At 47.2% G+C, this 17,058-nt stretch overlaps 7 protein-coding genes across 7 annotated transcripts, besides 1 other annotated feature; 4 read left to right on the forward strand and 3 right to left on the reverse strand.

The window, feature by feature from the left end:
* Nucleotides 1–168: 168 nt before the first annotated feature.
* Nucleotides 169–3,194, reverse strand: TSTA_103620 (RSC complex subunit (RSC1), putative; the record flags this gene model as incomplete). Its single annotated transcript, XM_002486334.1, has 5 exons — nucleotides 169–1,212; nucleotides 1,268–2,518; nucleotides 2,571–2,639; nucleotides 2,689–2,851; nucleotides 2,905–3,194. 5 exons carry the CDS (start codon nucleotides 3,192–3,194, stop codon nucleotides 169–171), a joined length of 2,817 nt encoding a protein of 938 aa, XP_002486379.1.
* Nucleotides 2,322–2,407: a microsatellite.
* Nucleotides 3,195–3,981: 787 nt separating the features above from the next.
* TSTA_103630 (OTU-like cysteine protease, putative) lies at nucleotides 3,982–5,011 on the forward strand (the record flags this gene model as incomplete). The annotated part of the gene is made up of 2 exons (XM_002486335.1): nucleotides 3,982–4,098; nucleotides 4,126–5,011. The coding sequence occupies 2 exons, from the start codon at nucleotides 3,982–3,984 to the stop codon at nucleotides 4,978–4,980; spliced, it is 972 nt and encodes a 323-aa protein (XP_002486380.1). The 3' UTR covers nucleotides 4,981–5,011.
* Nucleotides 5,012–5,516: 505 nt separating this feature from the next.
* Nucleotides 5,517–7,090, forward strand: TSTA_103640 (oxysterol binding protein (Orp8), putative; the record flags this gene model as incomplete). Its single annotated transcript, XM_002486336.1, has 6 exons — nucleotides 5,517–5,596; nucleotides 5,649–5,725; nucleotides 5,777–5,816; nucleotides 5,868–5,937; nucleotides 5,986–6,045; nucleotides 6,095–7,090. The coding sequence occupies 6 exons, from the start codon at nucleotides 5,517–5,519 to the stop codon at nucleotides 7,088–7,090; spliced, it is 1,323 nt and encodes a 440-aa protein (XP_002486381.1).
* TSTA_103650 (condensin complex component cnd1) lies at nucleotides 6,825–11,494 on the reverse strand (the record flags this gene model as incomplete). Its single annotated transcript, XM_002486337.1, has 6 exons — nucleotides 6,825–7,829; nucleotides 7,882–10,251; nucleotides 10,302–10,443; nucleotides 10,497–10,620; nucleotides 10,670–11,178; nucleotides 11,259–11,494. The coding sequence occupies 6 exons, from the start codon at nucleotides 11,492–11,494 to the stop codon at nucleotides 7,659–7,661; spliced, it is 3,552 nt and encodes a 1,183-aa protein (XP_002486382.1). The 3' UTR covers nucleotides 6,825–7,658.
* Nucleotides 11,495–11,864: 370 nt separating this feature from the next.
* On the forward strand, nucleotides 11,865–13,765 carry TSTA_103660 (cell cycle protein kinase, putative). Its single transcript, XM_002486338.1, has 4 exons — nucleotides 11,865–12,335; nucleotides 12,392–12,860; nucleotides 12,910–12,970; nucleotides 13,021–13,765. Exons 1-4 carry the CDS (start codon nucleotides 12,047–12,049, stop codon nucleotides 13,699–13,701), a joined length of 1,500 nt encoding a protein of 499 aa, XP_002486383.1. The 5' UTR covers nucleotides 11,865–12,046; the 3' UTR covers nucleotides 13,702–13,765.
* Nucleotides 13,766–13,876: 111 nt separating this feature from the next.
* TSTA_103670 (protein-L-isoaspartate O-methyltransferase) lies at nucleotides 13,877–15,639 on the forward strand. The gene is made up of 2 exons (XM_002486339.1): nucleotides 13,877–14,225; nucleotides 14,303–15,639. Exons 1-2 carry the CDS (start codon nucleotides 14,124–14,126, stop codon nucleotides 14,927–14,929), a joined length of 729 nt encoding a protein of 242 aa, XP_002486384.1. The 5' UTR covers nucleotides 13,877–14,123; the 3' UTR covers nucleotides 14,930–15,639.
* Nucleotides 14,317–16,821, reverse strand: TSTA_103680 (DnaJ and TPR domain protein). The gene is made up of 2 exons (XM_002486340.1): nucleotides 15,692–16,821; nucleotides 14,317–15,639 (listed from the first exon to the last, which is right to left on the reverse strand). The coding sequence occupies exons 1-2, from the start codon at nucleotides 16,664–16,666 to the stop codon at nucleotides 15,034–15,036; spliced, it is 1,581 nt and encodes a 526-aa protein (XP_002486385.1). The 5' UTR covers nucleotides 16,667–16,821; the 3' UTR covers nucleotides 14,317–15,033.
* Nucleotides 16,822–17,058: the final 237 nt, after the last annotated feature.

A 17,058-nucleotide genomic window follows, 5' to 3' on the forward strand; every position in this document is an offset into this window, starting at 1 on the left:
CTAGATTACGAGATGACGTTGAAAGAATTGATGATTTGACTAAAAGGCCTGCTCAGATTTCTAATAGAATAGCCATGTATACTCCTTATAACACCAAACCGAAACTAATTATACAAATCCATCCGTCATTCCAGACCCATTCTTGCATACAGACAGAAAAGAAAAAGATCAATTAATATCCTCCAAATAAACACCCCCCCTTCTAAAATCAGTCTCCTTTGGCGCCAACTCATTAACCGTCTGCGTCCTTAATTGTGTCGCTGCTTGTTTCATGAGTGTATACGTCTTGACTCGGTGGTCTAGTTGTCGCTGATCTGCGGCTTGATATTCTGATTTCTTATTGCCATATAGAGAATTGTAGAGCTCTTCTGTGCCGGTTGTAATGTTTTGGGTTAGTAGGGAGACTGTTTTTGAGATGAGGTTCTTTAGGCGGGAAGGATCAAGAGTTTCTTTTTCTGGTACCAGGGTGATGCGTGCTTGTTTTGTTACGGGTTGTTGTTGTTGCTCTTCTTCGAGGCGTCGTTTTCGCTTCTCTTCTTTGGCTGCTTTTGCGGCTAGGTATTTTAATGAATGGCCTAATGGTTTCTTGGTGGATGTAGATGCCACTATATCCATCGGCGGAGTTGAGAAGAATAAGACTCGTCCGTGATCGTCGCAGTGGAATTGAGATCGAACTTCGGTGGGGATAGCTGCGTTCGCTGTGTCGCTTAGATGAAATACTTCAACAGGTCGTGGCGCATTGGGGTTGTAGACCGGTGCAGCTGGTGCTGGTGCCGCTGCAGTAGGAGCTGGGTAGCGGTTTGCGGTGTATGGTGAGGCCTGGGTATATGCTTGTGGAGAAGGTTGTGCTGCTACAGGCTGCTGCACTGGGGTTGGTTGATATGTGCTGGGGTGTGCTGAAGGCGTAGCGTAAGAGGCAGCGCGGGCTTGTAGAGGCTGGTAATACGGCGCTGGGCTTGGGACTTGGGCTTGATATGGCTGGACCGGAACATTTGGCATGTTACCCATTGCAAGAGGTGCTCCAACAGCCGGAGACCTCACGGGCGCGATATTGCCAACAGTGCCCATCGGGCTTTGGCTCATGCTGTCTTGTAGTGGTGCGCGTGATATCGGCAATGGTAATGAAGGCTGTTGAGGTAGTGAAGCAGGAAGACTTGGGCGGTGCATGGGTTGTGGAGGGGGCGATGGCGTTGGCTCGGGGGGTGGAGATTCCTACCAAAGTCAGCATTAATCCAATATCAATGGTAAGTCGGTATGAAGGGCATACATTTTCATCTCGTGGACGGCGATGTACAGCACCAACTAGAGGAGGCGCTTTCTCCGCTCCCCATGTTGGCTTCGGTACATCATCTGTTTCTTTGGCATTCGGCGGAAGTAAATGTTTGATAGGACTGGGAATCTTCTTGATGCGACGCGGAACATCGTACAGATCCATCTCGTAGTCCTTTTCGCGGACTTCATCAGGGAGACAACTGGCCCATGTCTTGATTTTGTTCAACTTGTGTTTCTCTTCGTTATATCGCGCTTCACAGACATAAATCTCCTTGTCTAGCGGAAATCCTCGCGGACGTCCTCGGTTATATCGCGTAAAGAACATGACAAAGCAACGGTCAATCACTTCATCAATACGGTGGTCACGATATTGTCCCGTCTTGACGACCTCATTGGGATAGAAGTGTTTTTCAAAATGATGCACCGTCTGTTCTGGCCGGTAGTACCAGCACGCATTCACCCATTTCTCTCCCTCAGAATCTTGCCAGGTTCGGTATATTTGAGCCACGATTGGTTTTGTCACATCGTTCGGATTTTGAATATGCACCCAGTCACCGACTTTCCACAATTCTCCATTGTGTACGATACCCTGAGGCAAGGGTAATCGGCCGTCCTCCATCAAGTATTCGCTGTCCGGTTTTCTCTTCTCTTGTTCAGCCAGTTTGTGTGCTTCCACCTGAAGGTCCTCTGCATCCTTGTAAATCTGACTGTTGGGTTCATTGTATGATTTGGCGTTGTTAAACATCAAATCAACATCACGCATGAAATGATCCACAGAGTTGTACTTCTTTCGCTTTGATTTCCGCTTGATCGAATCAATAGCCATGGGTTCCCTGATTTCCATGAAATAATCGGGATACATTGCTTTATCCGGCAACCTTTCGAAGTGGCGCACTTTAAGCTGGCCAGTATTATCTTTAAATTTGCGTAGGCCCTTCAAGACCGCCTTAATTCTAGCTTCCATTGGCGTGTCAACACGGGGAGGTCGACCTCGCTTTTTCCGGACTTCTTGGTCTTGGTGCTGTGAATCATCCTTCTTTCGCGGACCACGGCGTCGTCTTCGGCGACCATCTCCATCGTCAGAATCTTCGTCCTCATCGTCTTCGTCGTCATCATCCTCGTCCTCCTCGTCCTCCGCAGGGAGTGGATCAGCCTCTGGAATTTCGCCTAGATCGGGCATCTCTGCTTGTTCTGCTGTGATGATGCCGCTGTCGACAAGTTTTTTGAATTCTCCAATAAACACGTCCTACACAATCAGCACTTAATCATAGTATAAGAAATTTCGTGACGAAGAATACCTTTATAACAAGCGCATCTCTGTAGGCTTGCGACTCGGGCCTGTTGTAAGTCTGCGCATTATGTGTGATCTGACGAGTATTAGCATAAATCCACATATACTCGGGGAAATACCCTTACTAAGGCGCAATCCCGGACGAACTGTTCAAACTTGGTATATTCACGCTTATTGATCTTTTGTTTCAGAATACTGAGAGCCATGGGCTCTTTGATGATATCGTAGTAATCCGGTACATATCGTTTATTAACGCTGCGATGGAAAAGTCTCGAGGGATCATAGTTACTGCATGGGTATTAGCACATGGCTTCTCAAACACACAAAATAGAAAAACAAACTCTTCTTCACGGAATTCATAGATCGCCATCACGACATCCATCATCGACCTCCATTGATCGGGAGTGACTTCGTTGACAGCTGGTTGCGCTGGACCTGCGGTTGTGGGCGTCGCTGTCCCTGTTGCTGACGGCGCAGCATCACCGGGGTTTGCACTCCCATCACCCTTGTTTCCATTACTATTTTTATTCTCGCGACTCTTTCCGTCGGCATCTTGTTCTATCGATTGTACAGGCTGCTCGGCGGCGGAAGAGTTGGTCGTCCCTGCGACGTCTGCCTCGGGGGTCGCCATGGCCAGACGTCCAGCACCAGCTCAGAATAAATAATTCAAAACAATGAGAATATCCTTGATGCGACAGAGCAAAGCGTTCGAAATAGACGGATAAAGGTTAGGGACTGCAAATGATGAGTTGCGGAAGAAGGCGTCGACGCGACGGAAGGAATTTAGCTTAAAGCTGGGTTCCCGATCAGGAATAGCGTGTAGACCATCGTCAATCAATTCGCTGATTGGTTGGCTCTTCAAGATCAAAGAAATATCTCTATTATTTTAAATACTGAAAGCTCTTTTTACCTTATTCAGACGACTTGTCACTGCTTCCATCTGATAGTGTCTGTGTTTGCGCTCAATATCGCCGAAACGACAGCAGTGAATCATACAAGTTGGAACCTACGTCAGGCCGCAAGGTTACTATACAAGTCGGTACGAAGATGCTGGATTGATGCTTAACCAGTGCTATTTTCGACAATCCACCTACAGGACTCCGAGCTAACAATGATGAGCAGCAGTTGAGCGTTCAAATATTGCGTATGTCAAAGAAGAGTGCCTGTGTATATGTTCTTGTTCTACGTAGCAGTAACTAAAGCAGATGAAGGTGGCTCCCAGGCTCCGTACGTAATCAGAGCTTGCCCCGCCAGTTCAATTGATGATAAACAACGAATAGCTTCCATTCCATATCATTCCATTTGCCTTCTTACAAACACAAAATTACATTTATATAACAGCCGCCTTGTGGCGCTCTACATGATTTTGGGATACTTTATAATCGCATAGCCTGTCTGAACACTTCAAAAAGTTGACGATGAGAGTCAGAGTCCGGGGCCCCACTGGCCAAAACACCATCACTTTCGATCAATCCACAACAGTCGCCGACTTCACGCAACTCATCAAGGACAACACAGGCCTTACTTCCTTTGAGGTCAAATATGGCTACCCGAATCTACAGCCTTTGCGACTGGAGGAGTACGATCCCACTCAGAAGATCGCCGCGATAGGAGTAAATCTCAACGGGGAGCAATTAATTGTGAATAGCAAACAGTCAACTGAACCGGCGCGTGTTTCGCAGCAGCAAGACCGATCAGCGTCGGCACCACAACAGCAGCAGCAAAAACAACCGCCGTCGCGTGTCACGCCGGAAGAAGATACTGAACCTCCCGAAATACCATCCCCCGAGCATGGAGGAACCGTGGTGCTACGAATCATGCCGGACGACAACTCCTGTCTATTCCGAGCTGTCGGCGGCGCGATCATGGGAGGAATGGACACAATGACAGAACTACGCTCAATCGTGGCGCAAACCATCCAAGCACAACCAGACGTATACACTGATGTGGTCCTAGAGAGAAACGCAGACGATTACTGTCGCTGGATCCAGAGCGAAGACGCATGGGGTGGCGCAATCGAACTGGGCATCCTCAGCAAGCACTTTGACGTGGAGATTTGTTCGATCGATGTACAGACGTTGCGGGTGGATCATTTCAATGAAGGGCAGCGCACGCGGTGTTTTGTGGTTTACTCTGGGATACATTATGATATGATTGCCTTCTCGCCATCTGCTCCTCCTTATACGCATGCGAATGCGTCGCCGGACTTTGACACGCGGATATTCGATGCGGCAGACCCTGTCATTATGGAGAAGGCGTTGGAACTATGTCGTATACTCCAGCAGCGACATTATTATACGAACACTGCCACTTTTCGGATTCGCTGTAACACCTGCGGAGGGATGTTTGTTGGAGAGAAGGGCGCAACTGAGCACGCCACGAAGACGGGACATTATGATTTTGGCGAAGCAAGTTGATTCATAGCCGGAATGTTACTCTCTTAAGATGAAAAAAAGATCAGTCGTAGAAGCACATCGGCCCTCGTGCCCAGCGCGGCCTATTGATTGGCCGTGCACTTATCGGCGGGTTGTCCGTCCGCCACTTCTCTCCATCCTTAACTTATAACTAGTTAACATTCTGTATCAACCATCACTCGACTATCTTCATGGCATCAACTCTCCCTATCATCTCCCTTCAAGGGTCTCTGCGAATCCGTCTACCTTCTGCTTACACCTAACACCAAGTCAACTCTGCAAATCAAGTTACTTAGCTGTCGATCCGACCCGCGACTCCTGAGCCTCGACTCAATCCTCCCGTTCTGGAGCCAGACTCCATTCAGAGCTTGAGCGACCAACTTCACCGCTCTAAACTCCACAACGCGCATTATTTTTTTTCGTGAATTGGACTGTTGACCCTTTTCATCTATCGACTTCAACCCAAGAGGTATTTGTTCTCAACCTGGTGCTGACTTCCAGGTTTGTCTTGTTTCTTCTGACATCGCCTGAGACGCAATATGTCGGACACTAGCGCTGTCGCCGAAAAGGGTCATGATGATTCCTCGAAAGTCAAGACGTTCCTTTCTATTCTTCGCAAGTACGGGACGCGTTTCGAAATTTGCGTATTGATCTGCACTAACTATTATCAGATTCGTTGGAGTTGCAGACATAGCGTCTGTACGATTCTCGCTCCCCGCACAGCTCTTAGAGCCTACCCCGAATTTAGGTACGAGATGCATTGATAATATTGGTGGTAGCGGCTGCTGATCAGATATAGAGTACTGGAATTACCTGGATCGGCCGGAGACGTTTGCAAGGTATGCGCTACATGCCCGTTCAAGAGGACAATCACACTTACGAAATGATAGTATTGGTACATCCGATGACGAGCTTGGCCGTATGCTAGAGGTGTTGAGATTTTGGTTCACAAAGGATCTGGTATGCATTACCGTCCTAGCGTATGACAGTATGCTAACATGACTACAGAAATATATCAAGGGCAAGCCGTGCAAACCATACAACTCAACACTGGGAGAGTTCTTTAGGGTATTTCATTTCATTCCGTTCCCGGTTATGAGTACTGACAAAGCATCAGGCTTATTGGGAAGTCGATAATGCAACAGCTCCAGTTCTACCTACATCTAATCCCACAAATGGCGCCGCTGGTTCGACGAATTCTGGATCTGCCAAAGTCTGCTTCCTCACCGAACAAACATCCCATCATCCTCCAGTTTCAGCGTTTTACATTGACTGCCCCGAGCGTGGAGTCTCAGCTCGTGGCTTCGACCAGATCAGCGCCAAGTTTACAGGGACCAGTATTCGCGTTGGTCCTGGTCAGCACAATCTCGGTATATTTGTGACATTGGCAAACCGTGACAATGAAGAGTACCAACTCACACATCCAGCCGCTCATCTCAGCGGTCTTCTGCGCGGATCTCTCTACATCTCTGTGGCAGATAGCTGCTACATCACATGTCCCAAGACTCGAATCAAGGTTATCCTACAATATCTAGAAGACGGCTGGGTATCAAAGGCGCACAGCCGCGTCGAAGGAGTTATATTTCGCTACGACCCAGACAACGATACCAAAACGAAAATGAAAGACGTCCCATCCAACGATGTGCTGGCTCGTATCAATGGCTGTTGGCGTGAACAAGTCTATTATACCCTCACTGCCGCCGCCGCAAGCGGCTCTTCATCCATCTCCTCTCGCTCTTCCTCCTCAACCTCCGAAACCAATAAACCCCAACTCCTAATCGATCTCGTCCCATTATCTATCGTCTCGAAATCCGTACCCCCCGAAGAAAAACAATTATCTAACGAATCCCGCAAATTCTGGTCCGGCGTCACATCATCGATATTATCCAAACAATTCAGCCAAGCCACCAAACTGAAACAAGAGATTGAAGAGCGTCAAAGATCCAAAGCAGCGGAACGAGAAGCTACGGCTCAGAAATGGAAACCTAGATTCTTCACAGATGCGGTTACGCCGTTGGGTAGACCGGATTTGACGGATGAAGGGAGACGGGCGTTGGAGAAGATGTTTAAGGGGGATTTTGAGTTGGAGGAGAGTGAAGTTCAGGGTGCTTAGTTTTTTTTTCGGTATCATCTTTTTTCTTCTTTCGGTGTTTTACATTATCCTGCATGGCATGTTGTATCCCTGCTTTTCCTGGTTATAAGTTGATTTTACCTTGCGTCGCGACATAGAGAAGAGAACAGAGAGAAAGAGACAGGTCAGGTATCTAGCCTCTTCCTCTTTTTTATGTGGATTGCTTTGGTTTGGTGTTATAGACGTATAGGTATCTCTTTACTTATTTCGGTAGTTACTCATGTGGAAACGGAATCAATGAATCAGTGATTCGTATGACGGTCGAATTGGCTGAGCGAGATGGGATGAATGACAAGCTCCAAATTACGGTATCCATGGAGTAGCGAAGAACTATACATCCTCAAAGAGACAAGAAGCCAGTGAAATGATCAGGTTCATAAACTATAATATAAAACTAGACGATAATCCAATATTCCGTTCCCAAACCATCCAAAACAACCGTCTCGCAATGACAACCTGAACATTGTATATGTACACCATGAAGAAAAAGACCAAATACACCCACGCTACTGCCCAAGAATAACAAAGATATACGGTAAAAGAGGAAGGATTAAGCAGCAGCTTGGACAACCCGGAACCCAGCACTGACAGCCTTGGTAATCTCCTCATTCTTATGCTGCAGTAATGACAACGCATATGCGACATCGTTCCATTGTCGTTCTGTCTCGCAGCGAGTGAGACGCGCGGCAAGTTTGTCTGCGAGTTGTTTTGCGTGTTTTTCCTGATCGCGTGTTAGTATGTTTTATTGGAAGAGAGAGTAAGAAGAGGCATACCTTTTCGACAAATCCGGCAAGGAACTTGATAATCCGTCTCAGTGATCCTTCTTCTAGGTTCTTCTCCGAACTCAAAAGACTGAAAATATCAACGAAATGGTTATAAACCGCGTTATCCTTGGTAGCAAGTTCAGTAAAGAACATGCGCGCCAAGTCTGCAATACGTTTATCGTCATCTTCCAAGCATTTGGCCATTTCGCCCAGTTGGCCCTTGACTTTCACCTGACCGGCCAGGATCAAGAAGGTTAATGTCATGAGACAGGTGCGTTTGACAGATGCATCGCCGTCGTTGAGACGTCGGTAGAGGAAATCGGTGTTTTCGTCAATGAGGTGGTTGAAGCATACTGCCATGTCTCCGAGGGCGATGACCGCGTTGCTACGTACAATGGGGTCCTCGGACCGTTCCATGATCGTGATGAGAAGTGGTAGATTCTTCTCGCAATATTCTGAAGAGACGCACATTAACTTGGCCATGCATAATGTTGCTGCGGCTTGGAGGTTTGGGTCTGGGTAGGCATTGTTGTTGGCACAAATCTCAGTCACTAACGGGCCAAAATTGGTCAATAGAGAGCTCTCCCCGTATAGAAGCTCTCGCTCTCGTACGTGAGCCATAGCTTCCGTGAAATCATCTTCAGTTGTTCCACCGATAAGATCTAGTTCGTTATCGTCTGTCTGATCGTTCTTCTGAGCGTCATTACTCGCTGTCTTGTTTTTCTCTTGCTCGGCCTTTCTCCGCTTGAAGTCCAACTCACAAAGCTCAAGGTGGACAATTTGCTTGATGGCGATATGGCCGACAATGAACAGTAGCTGTGACAGACCCGAGGATGAAGACTTGTTACCCGATGCTGAATTCTCGCTAGATGCAGTGCCAGGGCGTTGACCTTCGTTGAGCATTGTTTGACTCGCGGATTGGCGTGAATTCGCTTGAAAGACCTCTCGCGTCTTCCTTCGAATGATATCAGAACACAATACATCTGGATGTTTCGATAGTGCGTAGATGGCGCTTATTGCTTGCTCTGCCACGCCATACCATTCCTTGCTATCGGAAGAAATCTCTGTAATTGCAGCCAATTTAGCCAAAACAGGATGATCATTAGGCAATTTGGCAACACCGCTTTCCTTGCTCTTGGCTTGGCGGCCAGGTATCATTCGTCTCAAAGCAACGCAAGTATACCTTGCAAGTACAAGATCAGAACGCCCAAGGTCGCCCAGGCCAATGCGTAGCATAGCCTCTGTTTCTCTGACAACAATGTCCGGGTCAGCAAGTGCAAGCATTCCTAACACAATGATGGATCCTCGTCGCTGTGCCTTAGAGATCTCCCTTCTCTGCACGCTATATACTTGCCAGAGCTTTGCAACAACAGCCTCTGAGATGTGGCCCGATTTCATCATGGTGCTCAGCAATTGTTCAAGTGAAGTAAGCTCCGCCTGTGTAGAACCGAAGGTCAAACTGATCATGTTACGAGCAATGTAATTTGCAGCGTCGTTTGAACTAAAGCTGTCAGGCGCATCAAAGAACAGCCCCTTGTAGCAGTCAATCAGGTGTGTCTGAACGCCCTTTCCTTCATCACTGTTTCCCTTGGTCCAGATAAGGCGTAACATGCGTCTGATACCAGTTCGTGAGGTCTCGACTTTGTATGCATCAATAACCACAAAGAAATCCATGGCCTCGATGACCTCGCTTTTGTTACGGGCGGACAAAAGTTGGCATACATTTTGCGAAGCTAAATGGAGCACTTGGATGAACCGGAGGGCTTCAAGATAGTACTTCCGCGTTAATTGCAGTCTTGCGAGTAATTCTGACGTCGCCGCTTCCTCTGCAGCTTTCTGCATAGCGGCGTTTCTTTCGTCATCGGTCATCTTTGGTGCCTTCGAAGGAGAATCATCCGGAAGCTGTGTCGCATCATCCAATAGCTCACTGTCTATATGGGTTTCGCCTAAACCTGGAGTCTCAGGAGGTGGTTTAAGAGAATTTAACTCGGCGTCAACAGCTTCCAGACGTGCTGCCCAGTCTTTGTGTGCTAGTTGGCCACCATGCATAACACTGAAAGGATGCGTTGACACAAGCCTGGCGAGAAGTTTGATGGCATTCCTTCGGACGTTACTACTCTTATCTTCAAGACTTCTGGCCGCTAGTTCGGCGGCTTTTTGCCGTCGCTTGGGGAATTTTTGATCCAAGTCGCAGAGCTTCATATAAACCTGGATCGCACGGCATCGACAATAAGGGTTGATGTCCAAGAACCGTTCTTCGAGGACATCAAAGAACGCATTAATTTGCGATTTGGAGCTGTCGCCTCTTTCTTCTTCTTTGCTGAGATCGGCAATCAAGTTGCCACAGACTTCGATTATAGCGCAACGCAGTGTATATGACTATTGTTGTGAGATTCAGTGGTAGCAACAAATGAAGGCGCATCACATACCTCGCTATCAAGCTGTTTGGCCAAAAGAGTCATCTGCTTAATGACGACTCGTGGAGCTAATTCTGACAATTTAACTATGAAAGCAGAGACCGATTTAGGCCCTCTCGTGTCGTTACTGTTGAATTCTTTATTCGCAAGCTCCCTGTAGCGTGTCAGTATTTACAGTCTGAATCTTGAGTGGAAGGCGCCGCATACCTCAAAATCTCATCGCCTAATTGTGTATAATCGTATTGCTCGGCAAGAATATGAAGAAATTCGGCCATAGGCTCAGACAAGTGCTCGAAATAAGTCAAACTCTGTACGATAGAAGTTTGAGCTCCTGTATATTCATTAGCAATTTTCAGCACGGTGCACCAAGCCAAACATACCAAAGGCATGGCCATGATGCTTTACAGCAATGCATAGAACTTTAAAAGCATGCATACGAATGGCCATATTCTTCACTCGTTGTTCGTTCTCAAACAGCAGATATACCGATCTTGTAAAGAGGTTGACAAAAGTGTCTCTGTCGGAAGTGGTCAAGAAGATCTTTCCCAATTTCAATTTCAGTACTTTGCACATGGTCTCCATAGAGATTTGTATCTGTGGTGTCCAATCCCAGTTTCCATCTTTGGCGGACTGTTTGGATTTGCCTGATTTCCCGGTGCGGCGAGCAGGAGCTGCTGTGGCTGGTTTTTCGGCTGCTTTGACTTCTACAGCAGAAAGAGCCCATTGTAGCAGAAAACCGTACATCTCGAGTAGTTGTTTATGTTGTTGCACTGCTTCTTGTTCATCTGCCTCTAAGTCGCTATGAATGATATCGGCTTCTACGGCCAGACCGGATACGATCAAATCGAGGATCTTGCTTAAGCTTTTCGACGGTAACACGGTACAGCATCTGTCATCGCAAAAGGCATATCAGTAATTTGGTTCTCAGGCAGAAATGTCTAGACACCTAGATAGGAGAGGTATGCGCACTTGAGTAGAACTTGAAGCGAATCAAAAAATGACGGTCGCATCAATGCCTCAGGATTCGCGGCAACCCCGTCAACAATCGGGTCAATAACTCCATCGATAAGCGACGATGAAAGCAATTCGGTCTCATTTTCGCAATCATACAACTCCGGCTCAGCGTCTGGTGTAGGCACCGTCGCGGGGTCGCTCAGGTAATATTTTAGCGATTCATTGATATTGAAATCTATTCTGTCCTCCATGGTGACTCATGCGCTATGAATGGAGCCTGTGGAGGATGGGTGTTGGTGGTTGTTGTTGTTGATGATCGAGATGAAAGAAGTCTGAGAGAAGTTGCCGCGGGGAGTTTTGATAATGTTTGGCTGGATGTTTGTGTTTTGCCCTTTCGGGATGGCTAAGCCGGGTTGGGTTTAGTGTATCCAATTCTCATCTCGTCTTTTCACGCGTTATTCTCGATAAGATAGAGGAGTCTTTTCAGTGACTTGATGAAAAATGATTATACATGAAATGTTTGTGAAGGACTGAATTGAGCATTTCTGAATAGCGACAAGCTTACCGCCTGCCTCATTCTCTGTTTGTTGCTGCGGAGTTAAGAATCTGCCGCTGATAAAACAAGCACTTTTAGCGTCGAATCTCTTTGATGCATCACAATCGCGTCTTATCCATGAAAACAAAAGTCAACTGCTTCTACTCGCTATATTTTGTTTGCTAAATAGCATCTCTGTGATTACCAGCTCAGTTCGGGCTAGTCATAGAATGAGGCTACTGTGAACCCATTCTGAATCGCGTCAAAAATGAACGAAGGAACACTTGCCACGGCTACACATCCTCGCGAGCAATCGGATTCATTTGGAAGATTCAGAACCCCCGAGATTCGCCCTTCGGAGCCATGGACTGAGCAAAAACACAACTTTCAGGACGACGTTAACGAAAATGATGACGAGAAACACGACAAGGACGAACACAATGAGGACGAAGACGAAGAGCCCGTTGATCCCTCGGTCAAAGAGGATATGAAAAGGCTGGAAGACACTTTTGCAGGTATATCGAAGAGATATCGCCTGATCAATAGGATTGGTGAAGGTATTGCTCTACAAAAATTATTGTTCTTCCCCCCACTAACAGGCTTCTCTGTCAAGGGACATTTTCGACGGTGTACAAAGCAGAGGATATACTATACGATCACTACCAGAACGATTGGAACACCGAAGACGACCCCGAAGAAAACAATTGGCAAATCCCACCCCCCAAAAAACGCCGTCTCGGTGACAATGTTACGGAAGACTTATCGAGCAATGGGAAGAAGAAAAAGAAACCGCGATATGTCGCGTTGAAAAAGATATATGTGACAAGTAGTCCGCTTCGAATCCAAAACGAATTGGAACTATTACATGATCTACGAGGAAGCACGTCTGTCTGTCCACTCATTACGGCTTTCAGACATCAAGACCAAGTCGTGGCTGTTCTTCCTTATTTTCCTCATACAGATTTCCGCATCCAATACCGAACGTTCATGGTACGCGATATGCGCCATTACTTTCAGTCGTTGTTTACTGCGCTGGCTTTTGTTCATAAGCATGGCATCCTGCATCGCGATATAAAACCTACGTAGGTGACGGCTACCCTTCATCATGGCCATGTACTAACACCGCCATAGTAACTTCCTTTATAACCCTGAGCTACGGCGGGGAGTCTTGGTAGACTTCGGTCTAGCTGAGGTACAGATATTCAGCTCTGTCAATGAGGAAGAATGCTAACTCAGAGACAGCGTCAAGGATCCGACTATACCGGACCTTGCTTATGCACGAATCCTGCTCAAGTGCGTCAGTTAAGACTCCAATCCAGCTACTACACAAACCAGTCTGCACATCAACAGAGTGGCTATCCTAAAAACGACCCTCGGCCTGCTCGACGCGCAAATCGAGCCGGCACGCGTGGATTCCGAGCCCCAGAAGTATTGTTTAAGTGCACTTCACAAACCACCAAGATAGATATGTGGTCAGCCGGAGTGATCCTTCTCACACTGCTGGGTCGTCGATTCCCATTCTTCAACTCTGCCGATGACGTTGAAGCTCTAATCGAGATGGCAAGTATATTCGGCAACCGGCGCATGAAATACGCAGCTGCGCTACATGGCCAAATCTTCGAAACCAACATTCCTACAATAGGCGAAAAGGGATATGGGTGGGAGAAACTGGTGATTTGGTCCAGCTGCGTGGAGGATTTGACTGAAAGTGAACAGCAGGGGATCAAGCTGCTTGCGGGATTGATGGAATTGAACCCTAATAAACGACTCAGTGCAAAAGAGGCATTGCAGCATGAGTTCTTCACAAAACCGGTGGAACATGATGTTGAGTGGGGAGGCGAGCTTTTGGACGAAGAAGGTGAATCTGCGGCGGAGGAGCAGCCACACGAGGATGCCAAAGATGAGGTGGATATACTCAAATAAAGTGTAAACAAACCCATGTCCAGCATGAATACGAGGCGCCATCAATGGTAATGTACTCCGTCCGAGATCCAAACATTACTTAATGTAAGCGTCTGCTTGAAGTCATTTTTGCCGCAAACCTCCCCCAGTTCCGCTCCTTATCTTATCCTAACATCCCCACCTTCATTCGCTTTTCGACATCAGCATCATCTTGTTTCTCTCGAGCAGTTAGAGAAAACAAATCAGAATATCTTATTTGGTGCTCGACAGCTTCTAAATCTGTTACTGGCTCATATTCCAACTAGTTGATCACTTATCCACTTTATTGGATAGCTATACCGAGCTCTACTAAGCTCTTAACAAGCTCCATCTCAAGAACGCTTCATTACTACTTACTACCACCCACAGTGGCTTTCGGTCGCTTTTTCAAAAGAGCCTTCAGCATGGCCTGGTTCTGTTCCGGCACGAACAACACGGAGCTCATTGAGAATCTCTGGAGCGCAGGTCTCATCAAGAATAAACGAGTAAAGAAGGCTATGCTTGGTGTAAGCATCCCATGCCGTCTCTCTTAGCAATTAATTTCACTCTACCCCCAGATATGACACCGAACTGACATGATAAGGTTGATCGAGATCATTATGCCCCATCAAGCCCATACTCCGACTCCCCGCAACCCATCGGATATGGCGCAACCATCTCAGCACCACATATGCACGGCCACGCCTGCGAATATCTAATTGACTTCCTCCACCCAGGCTCACGCGTGCTAGACATAGGCTCTGGATCAGGTTATCTGACGCACGTAATCGCCAACCTAATAACAGACCCCTCTTCACCCCCAACAGATGCAGATGGGCACGTAATCGGAATCGAACATATCCAAGAACTAGTCGACCTCGCCCGGGAAAATATGGGCAAATCCGAGGATGGACGCAACTTTCTAAAGTCGGGCAAAGTGCAATTTGTCTGCGGTGATGGGAGAAGAGGTTGGCCGGAAGGGGGCCCATATGATGCTATTCATGTAGGCGCTGCGGCGGTGGAGCTTCATGCTCCTCTTATTGAGCAGTTGAAAGCACCTGGAAGAATGTTTATCCCTGTTGAGTCGGAGGAAGGGGAAGATGGGTTAAGTCATGTGGGTTTGGGTGGTGGACAGTATATTTGGGTTGTGGATAAGAAAGCTGATGGGACGGTGGTGAAGGAGAAGGTCTTTGGTGTTAGTTATGTGCCTTTGACAGATGCGCCAAAGTAGCTTCGTAGTTTGTTATATCTTCAGAGGATTTGAATTATCAGAATGTGATGCCATATTCAAAAGGATATATTGAATTGTCTTGACAATAAAATACATGGAGTATTCTAAAATGGGAAGCCTCCTGGAAACCCCCCCGGAAAGCCGTTGAATTTGAACTGAGCTCCTCCACCGCTACCACCCTGTTGGAAGAAGAATTGCTGACCACTTCCTCCTCGTCCCCCAGCGAACGGATGTCCCTGGAAAGGAGCCCCTCGTCCCGACTCTGGATCATTAGGATCATCACCATTATCAAACCGAGCTCTCAACTCGGGGTCCGAAAGAACTTCATAAGCTTCATTAATTGCAGCCATCTTCTTCTCTGCTTCCTCCTTGGTTACACCCTGCGACATGGCCTTATCCGGATGATGCTGTTTAGTGAGTTGTCGATATGCTCGTTTTATTGTTCGGTCGTCTGCATCACGACTGACACCAAGTACCTTGTAGTAGTCCTTTTGTTTGGATCGTTTGAGTAGGACTTGAGCCTTTTGAAGAAGCTCTTGGACTTCTCGGGAGCCTTGGTGGTGTTCCTTGGCAGTATTTAGGGTGTTGATTGCCCGTTCAAATTCGTCTTCGTCAATTAGGGTTTGAGCCTGGTATAAAAGACCATGCAACGAGTGTGGTTTGAGTTTTAGGATATCAGCACAGTAGGTCTTTGCTTTTTTCGAGTTCATCTAGATTCCATTAGCTTAGTCCCGATCATGTCAGAGTGTGATATGCACTCACAGCTCGGTATACTTCGCACGTAGTCTCGACCAAGGACGTGTAGAGCTCATCAGGAGCATTGGGATGAATATGTCCTGCTTCTCGGGCTTCCTTGACGTCTCCCTTGACATCATCAATCATCCCACTCTCGTCCTTGGTTCCAACCAAAAGATTAATCGCGTTGGTAAATTTACGCTTCTCCATGAACTCTTTCAGTTTATTCAAGCTCTTGACGTACTGCTTCTCTTTGCGGAACAGCCGACTACACGACTTCGAGTCTGGATCTGAATGAAGACATTTTCGGATTTGTGCAATGGCTCGTTCCTGGTCTCCCAAAGCAAAGAATAATGTCGAGGATATTTGTAAATGTGGTTCCACAGATCCAGGAGAGATCTGTAGTATATGTGCCAAATCGCCAAGGGCTTCCTGAATATCCCCTTTCTCGAAACGACAATGTGAACGAAGTCGTCGAAGATTGAGAGCTACACTAGCTTTCATAATAGCCACGCTCGACTGCGAAACACATGTTTCCCAGTCTTCCTTGGCCGCTGCGTGCTCGGCCGCCTTCTCGGCCGTTTGGGCCTCCTCAAGTTCGACATACTCCGGCGAAGATTTCTTTCCAGCTTTGACGAGATCTGCTTTGGCGCCGTTCCAGTCCGCACTTCTGCTCTTGATTCTAGACCGCTGTAATAAAGCACCGTCAAAGTCTGGTTTGAGCTCGAGTACACGGTTGAAATCATCAATAGCCTGCGTATCCCTGCCGAGGGAAAGATATGTAGCCCCTCGTTGGAATATGGTCAAGTAGTTGGTCGGGTCCCGGGCGACGGCCGCATCGAAATATGCCAAGGCATCCCGAGGAGAGCCCGTGGCAAGATGTGATTTTGCAGAGGAAATAAGCGACGCAACAGGTAAGTCGGCGGGAATATCTGCTTGGAGTGAAGAGCCGACGCCGGCGCATGCCAATAGAACGGCGAACTGCTTCGTGGGTAGGCGCATGTCGAAGTTAATTGTATGTTGTATCAGTACTAGGAAATAGAACGAACGTAATAGTCTGCGCTTGAGGTGTCTGTCGTCAGAGTGGCGATCTATGGGACCTCGTGAGGGCCACTATCACATGATCACCGGTGTCTTTCTGTAGTAGAAATGAATGTAGTCAAATGGGCGCAAAAGGACAAGTTGGTTGTAGATAAGTTGTGACTGACTGTCTGCTTGTCTGGCCTTTACGGATTCGGTATTTGATACGTGTAATTATCTGTATGGTACGATACCCGTAATTATCACGTGCGATAACGGCTGATTGGTGGATCTATTTTTATTCTTATACTCAGTCTACATAGTAATCTTCCATTGAGTTGCATGACAGCTCAACCCATGTTGAGAGACTGAAT

The sequence above is a fragment of the Talaromyces stipitatus genome, genomic scaffold (assembly GCF_000003125.1).
Source record: "Talaromyces stipitatus ATCC 10500 scf_1105507295511 genomic scaffold, whole genome shotgun sequence".
Classification (NCBI taxonomy): Eukaryota; Fungi; Ascomycota; class Eurotiomycetes; order Eurotiales; family Trichocomaceae; genus Talaromyces; species Talaromyces stipitatus.